We start from the raw sequence: 7706 nt of genomic DNA on the forward strand, positions 1-7706 counted from the left end.
CGGATCAGCTGCGTGGCTCCTGTTGTTGGATGAAAGCAGCTGAATAGATGATCGAATAATAATCGTTAGTAATGCGAGTGAGAGACGGTTGTGTTTGTGGAGGGATGATGGATGACAATCATCTGGTTATAGTTTAATAGTTTGTCAGTTTTTCTTTTCTCGTTTAATATTTTAATTGAATAAACTAAACCAATTAACTGTTGATTGAACAATACAAGCATTTTATTGACCACGTTGATTAAATCACTGAAGACATAATCAGCCAATTAATTGATAATAAAATCCAGAATTACGTATCTGAATAAGATCTGTAGATGTGTCACGATTGGTCCTTCATCTCCGTGTGCCCTTTCTTCAATTAAAGATGATTTAAGATGGTGGAATAATATTTATTTATTATGAATTAAATCTGAATACGATCCTAAGGAGGAAACTCTCTGTTCATCTTCCAGCATTCGTGACGGCAGAAGCAAAGGGAGCGTATACCCTCTGTGTGCTTTGAGAGCCTCCAGCCTGTATATTTGTGCCTCTTCCTCGTCGGAGCCCTCGCTGCTCTCCGTGCCCTCGTCTCTGTCTGCCGGTGGGAGCCGGTTGGCCCGTTGCCTCGGCGATAGGCTGAGGTGTCAGATCACTGAGGACACCAGGCTGCACTGCTATCTACTGCGAGTTAGCGTTGTTAAGTAAAGCGTCCGACAGGCTTGTTAGCGGTGTTACATGGTGTTCAGCAAACTCCTCATAGAAGGAAAACCATCGAGTGTCACGTATCAGCAGCCCCTTCATCACATACAAAACCCTTCACTGCTGGAAGATTAACCGTGTTGTCAGTACGCAGTCAGACAAGAGAGTGTGTGTGTGTGTGTGTGTGTGTGTGTGTGTGTGTATGTACACGTGTGTGTGTGTGTGTGTGTATATGTACACGTGTGTGTGTGTGTGTGTGTGTGTGTATGTATGTATGTGTGCGTGTGTGTATGTACACGTGTGTGTGTATGTATGTACACGTGTGTGTGTGTATGTACACGTGTGTGTGTGTGTGTGTGTGTATGTACACGTGTGTGTGTGTGTGTGTACACGTGTGTGTGTGTATGTACACGTGTGTGTGTGTGTATGTACACGTGTGTGTGTGTGTGTGTGTATGTACACGTGTGTGTGTGTGTGTGTGTATGTACACGTGTGTGTGTGTATGTACACGTGTGTGTGTGTGTGTGTATGTACACGTGTGTGTGTGTGTGTGTGTATGTACACGTGTGTGTGTGTGTGTGTGTGTGTATGTACACGTGTGCGTGTGTATGTACACGTGTGCGTGTGTATGTACACGTGTGTGTGTGTGTGTGTGTGTGTGTGTTTCTGCTCTGTTCAGGAGCACAGATTTCACTCCCATGATGAGAGTCGGGCCCTGATCACACAAGGCGCGGCGAATAGTTTAATGTACACAGCAGCACAATAAGCCTCTTCATGTTCCAGATCATCTTTATTTTGATTCCCACATTATTGCTCACGGTTGATGAGATGGGGGGCGATGTGAAAGAAGCGGTTTGAGATTTAACGCTGTGAATCTCAAAGTGTTCTCCCTGTCTCCGCTTTCCTCCAGCTGAGGTGAAGATGGTGGACCGGCTAGCCAACAGCGAGGCCAACTCCAAGCGCATCGCGGTGGTGGAGGGCTGCTTCGGAGCCGCCGGCCAGCCGCTCGTCATCCCCGGCCGCGTGCTGATCGGCGAGGGCGTCCTCACCAAACTGTGCCGCAAGAAGCCCAAAGCGCGGCAGTTCTTCCTCTTCAACGACATCCTGGTCTACGGCAACATCGTGATCCAGAAGAAGAAGTACAACAAGCAGCACATCATCCCGCTGGAGAGCGTCACCATCGCCACGGTGCCCGACGAGGGCGACCTGCGCAACGGCTGGCTCATCAAGACGCCCACCAAGTCCTTCGCCGTCTACGCCGCCACCGCCACCGAGAAGTCCGAGTGGATGAACCACATCGGGAAGTGCGTGGAGGACCTGCTGCAGAAGAGCGGCAAGGCGCCGACGGGCGAGCACGCCGCCGTGTGGGTGCCCGACTCGGAGGCCACGGTGTGCATGCGCTGCCAGAAGGTGAAGTTCACGCCGGTCAGCCGGCGCCACCACTGCAGGAAGTGCGGCTTCGTGGTGTGCGGGCCGTGCTCGGAGAAGAAGCACCTGCTGCCCAGCCAGTCGTCCAAACCCGTCCGCGTCTGCGAGTTCTGCTTCCTGCAGCTGACGGCGGGGGGGCCGGCGCCGCACTCGGACTCCTTCAGCCGGCTGGGGTCAAAGTTCAACAACCTGTCGGACGACGACGACGAAGACGACAGCAGCGACTGAGGTCCCCCCCCCTCTACGCTCTACGCCTGTTTCTTCATCTATTCACGTCAAAACCAAAACATATTTCACTTCTTCCTCGAATCGCAGCAGCGATCACGATGTTTCCTGAAACAATGAAATGTGGAACGAACTGGTCGACCAGCAGAACTCTTCTGACTCCTGATTGGGCTGCAATTAGTCACTACAGAACACCACGGCGCCAATGAGAAAACACACCTCCTCCTCCTCCTCTTCCTCCGGACCTACACAGGGTGATTGCTTGTTATTTCTGCGGGGAAAATGTTTGACCTTTTTTTATCTCGTCTGTCCTTCCGGTGTTTATTTGTTTTGTAGAAGTCGGTATTTTTTGATCTATTTTTGTAAAATCGTCACCAGCAAAAAGTCAAGATCCCTTTTTTAAAATATAAATAACAAAATGTAGATATTATGCTAAACGCAGAGCTTTTCCTGTTGCTTCTGACAAATCAGCTGATGCTCGTCCACCCCCCCCCCCCCAGCCCCTAACTCTACCGTTTGAGAGAGAGAGAGAGAGAACTGACAGTCTGTGACAATTATAGTTCCAGGTTTAGTGGAGCTAAAAACACGATTTAAAAAACAGTGGAAGTGGACATTCAAAAAAGTTTTCAACCTTTTATCCACGGTGCTAATGAACCAAAACCTGCAGGCTGCGATGATGATGAGGAGTCACATGGTGTAAAGATCTGTATAAAGTCTCTTTCTTCCACTAAAATGATGAACTTCTCCACATGTTCACTGCAGACTATTTAAGAAAAGACTGATTGGTTTGTTCTTCGTCACATGACACGCGGTGACAACGTCACATTAACAGTCTGAGGGTTAAAAATAAAGTTTCATGTGAACGAGGGCGAGAGAGCAGAGGACCTCCAGTGAATGAAAAGCAAACGTCATCACATGATCTTGTCTTTCATCATAATCTTCCCGTCAGTGACTCCTCCCCCCTCTTGTGTCACAAAACAAACGCGCCCATCCTCGTGCCTTGAACTCTTGCGTAATCTCACCAGCTCCAGCCAACATGGCCGCCCCTCCGCCTCCTTTATGCTGCAGCACTACAGCTTCTTCTCCTACACTTTCCATGTGAGTCATGTGACGTGTGGGTCATGTGATCGCTCGAAGAAGGCGACTGTAGTTTCTCTTCCTGCTGACTGAAGAGTTTCATTCCTCACATCTCGATTTAAAAAGTCACATAATTGGAGCAAAACCTGAATTAGCAAATAGTTCGTTGAGTGATTATTATTTTGTCTCGGACCAAAACAACGGATTATTTGCTGTTTAACTGTTTAAGATTCATCGTGTGACACAAAATTAAATCAGTATTTTCATCCCAAAAGTGTAAAATAATAAAATCTAAATTTTCTGCTTAGAAGAGTAAAAATGATTGATTTGACGCCAAATCTACCAAATCAACCTGTGAGCGTGATTGATTATAGATTGATACATTTTAGGGTGAACTGTCTCTTTACGCGTCGTTTAAAAGTCATGAATATTAATTGACATCGTCCTCAGGATGTTTGACGTTAGTTATTTTAATCTCACGTTTCAGTGTCGATGTTTGGAATGAAACTCTTCTGAGGTGATCTGGAATATAAGATACGATTCTTCTCTTCTCTTGGTAACAGACAACACGTACAGTAAACAAGTCAACTGTAAGATAAGAGCACACTGGAGGCTCATCATCAAACGGAAGCAAACATCTGCAGCGCCAGATGTTTCTCTACGGTTTCTGACCGTAAACTGTAAAAGGGATCGTTTTCTTTCATTTCATCTTTTTAGTTTTATAGATGTAATATTGATGAAAACAAAAAAACACGAGATCACTAACCAGCTGTCCTTTATACTGATGACGATGAAGATGAAGGATTGCACTTAACAAAGTTGGCACAATGACTTTAATGGAGTTGTTGCTGTCGGAGCTCTGGTGGATGTTTTTAACACAAATCTTCATCTTTTAATCTTTTTCTTTTTTGTAAGGTTTTGGGTTTGGTTAGTTTTTGTTGTACAGTTCTGATCAGATCTTCCTCCTCCTCTTCCTCCTGTCGCATCAGCAGCTAAAAGCATTCTATTTTTTATTCTGAATGATCCCTGTTCCTTTAATGGAGGTCAGCTGATGTTTGATTTGTTCAATAAACGTACATAAACTGGAGGAATCACAGTTGGACTAAAGACTAAATCAGTTGTTTTTCTTTCTGGAGCTCAGACTCAGAAACACAGAATTAATAATTAAATAAAGTAAAACAAGAACAAGCTTCAAACAGATTTGCTGTCGTGGTTTACGGGTTTAACTACAGTTCATGGGACCGACTTTCTTGAGAGCCTGTGAACGCACCGTTCGTCTGCTTCAGTCTGAAACGGAAAGAAAAACATTTTATGTTCATTTAATCTGAACATGTTTAGTTGAACTGATTTGTAGATTTAAAGACTTTTTGAACGAAGCTGATTTGTATCAACTTGCTTTTTGACTTTCTCGACGTGTAAAATTATCTTTTAAATTATCGCTGTTAACGTCATATTTCTTTCTTTTACGTCGTTCTTCACTTCTCTGTAGCGAAGAACGACGGTGGTTCCTTTAGCCCCGCCCCCTCGGTCCAGGACCTGAATATTTAAATACGGGATCTTCTTTTGTTTGTACTGGGAAGTTGATTCACCTCAACAATGTAATTATGCTCAATGTAAGTCAATGGGTAAAGGTCTTTTTGGGCCCTGATGACATCACGTGACGGACCAGGAAGTTGTAATAATGTGAAATTAGCCTGGAGGCCACAAAGAGGGGAAACATTTATTTCACTATTATTTTCATGCGTAAGTGACATGATGACAGAATGTACGACTGTGTTCGTCAAACTTCACTAAAACATCTAAAAGATAGAATCCCACCTGATGGAGGTCTGTGGTCTAGAGTAAGTTAAAGGGTCTTGAGCTTCATCACATCCGTCTGCATTTTAAGAAATATTAAGAAAGAAATGACAATTAATGGAAGTCAACGGCATGAAACCAACGGAGGCGACCAATGCCATTTGTTGACGCTGAACTTCTTCGTCTTGGATAAACTCAAAGGTGCACTTACTTCCTGTTCCTCTGCTTGTTGAAAGCTCCAGAAGAAGAAGAGACTTTGTGTTGAGGTCATCCAGTGTTTTTGGGGTTTTGTTGATTTGTTTTTAATGTAAATGTTTTCTCTTTGTTGCCGTTTGACGGCGTCTTTTCTTTTTCTTATTTTCATTTTTAATTATTTTGAAAAGATTCTAAACAAAAAGGGCTTCAATCAGAATGTAACGCAGCAGATCATTGTTTGATACTAATTCCTTCAGAGATCTTTGAAGTGTATATATATGTTATATATTATATATATATAAATGTTTTGCTTAAAGAACGGACTGTTTGGTGTTGTGTGTTGTCTTCATTCAGCTCGTAGATTGATTCTAGATTGTTACATTTAATTTAGCTCAAAGACGGAAATGTTTAAGAGGTTTTCTCAGATTATGTGTAAAATCGAATAACTTTCTTCAGATTTGTGTTTAGATGAGCTTCGAAATAATGAATCTGTCTAAAAGAGATCAGAGGAACATTAAACAAGAATAAACGATAAAATAAGCAGTAAACATTTACAACAAATTCTCAACAAACAAAATAAATAAATATGATGTAAACACTATTATAATTTAGATAACGAGCTTCATGTATAATTTTGTAACTTAACTATTTACTTTCGTTTGAAATCAAATATCTGTTAAATAATTACGATTATGTTTAATGATTACGATGAGTCATAAAAACCTGTTTTTCTTTTTAAGTTATTAAAATCATTCGTTTTGAAGCACTGTCGTAGTTTAACGTGCAGCAACATTGTGAGTCTGTAATTAAGTTTGTTGAATCGAATAAAAGATAAAAATGATCTTTATATTAAAGAAGTTAAAGTTCTTCTGATAACTTTGAATGTCTAGTTTAATATGAGGAGCTTTGAAGATTACAACATGGAAACAGACATCGTTCATATCCTGTACATATTAACGACATGGATATCACATAATACTTCCTGTAATCTCATGAAAATGCTTTTATTTCATTTTGTGCACTCGCACTAAAAAGTCTCTGTGAGCATCTCTTGAAAATATCCTCTGTATCTTCAGAGATCTTCACCTTCAGAGTCCAGAACTACACCGAGGTGTTTCAGATGTCCCACGGTTTGAACATGTCGCTCCATCAAGTGAAACGGGCTCTGGATGTTTCCCTGAATGAAGCAGCTGGTTTCCATCATGTTCACATGATAAAAACTCTGCAGTGTGTGAAGACAGTTCTTTGTACATAGAATCAGATACTTGAAGACTAAACCCAGTTTGATGCGTGAGGAACGAATTCAAACTCTTCAGTAAGTCACTGAAACGTGTTGAAGACAAGAACGCTCTGAAGTGGTTTTTTACTTCATAGCTGTACGTTAAATTGAGATAGCCCTGCTGTTGGATTTCATTTTATTTCTGTATGTTGTTTCATATTCTCTCTGTTAGTTGAGACGAACCCTCTGCAGTGTAATGACTGCGTGGTTCCACTAGAGGGCAGTGTGACAGCAGAACACAGAGCACACCTTCAGTCCACAGCAGCTGACTCGTGTTTGTGTTCCAGCTCCACCTGTCCACACACCTGCTCAGCTTCAGCTCCTGATTGGCTGCTAAACAATAGGAACAATGACTGTAACACACTGGAACCTCCCACAATAACTCTGAACACAAACGCAGCGTGTTTGTTCTCATCGACACGCCTCCATTGTTGTGCACAGCAAAGAGCAAAGCTGCATGCTGTTGATAGCTTCCAGCTGTGATTTCTACCTGATCGTAATGGTTACAGGTGTTTCCACAGGTTTCTAATGCTTCTGTAGTTTGTACTGATGAGTAATGGAGAGAACTGTGGGTAGTTATTAGTAGAAAGTGTGTTTTAGTGAGTGAAGCAGAACTGCTCAGTAGAAACATGAGCTCGTCACTTTTCAATCACCAGTTTTTGTCTTTTGACAAGTGGAAAGAAAGTGGAAAAGAAAGTCATGATGTGAGAATGACGTCAGTGCATTGAGAGAAAAACTGTTGAGTTTGAATTCTTTAATTCTTAAAACATTAACGTTACACTTTCCCCTCTAAATATTGCACTTCAACTGTACAAATATCTTGACGATCGTGTGTTATTATACTTGATAATGTGTAATACTACACTATTAATATGCACTAATATAATATTAATGTAATATAAATATAAAATTATAGTAATATAATATATTAATTACATATACAGTATATAAAGTGCTTCATGTACATTTGTGAATGGAACGGGTTTAATATCCACAATATAACTTTCATATGAAGTATTTTCTTTAT

At 41.8% G+C, this 7706-nt stretch overlaps 1 protein-coding gene across 1 annotated transcript; it reads left to right on the forward strand.

Annotated features, from left to right (window-relative positions):
• Positions 1-1596: 1596 nt before the first annotated feature.
• Positions 1597-2552, forward strand: LOC306782369 (pleckstrin homology domain-containing family F member 2-like). The gene has a single exon (XM_079275699.1). The coding sequence runs from the start codon at positions 1600-1602 to the stop codon at positions 2332-2334; it is 735 nt and encodes a 244-aa protein (XP_079131825.1). The 5' UTR covers positions 1597-1599; the 3' UTR covers positions 2335-2552.
• The last annotated feature ends 5154 nt before the right edge of the window (positions 2553-7706 follow it).

This window comes from Melanostigma gelatinosum, assembly GCF_949748355.1.
Source record: "Melanostigma gelatinosum genome assembly, chromosome: 9".
In the NCBI taxonomy this organism is placed as follows: Eukaryota; Metazoa; Chordata; class Actinopteri; order Perciformes; family Zoarcidae; genus Melanostigma; species Melanostigma gelatinosum.

Bases quoted from the DNA above. Each gene is read 5' to 3' on its own strand.
- LOC306782369 (XM_079275699.1), top strand. From the start codon at position 1,600: ATGGTGGACCGGCTAGCCAACAGCGAGGCCAACTCCAAGCGCATCGCG.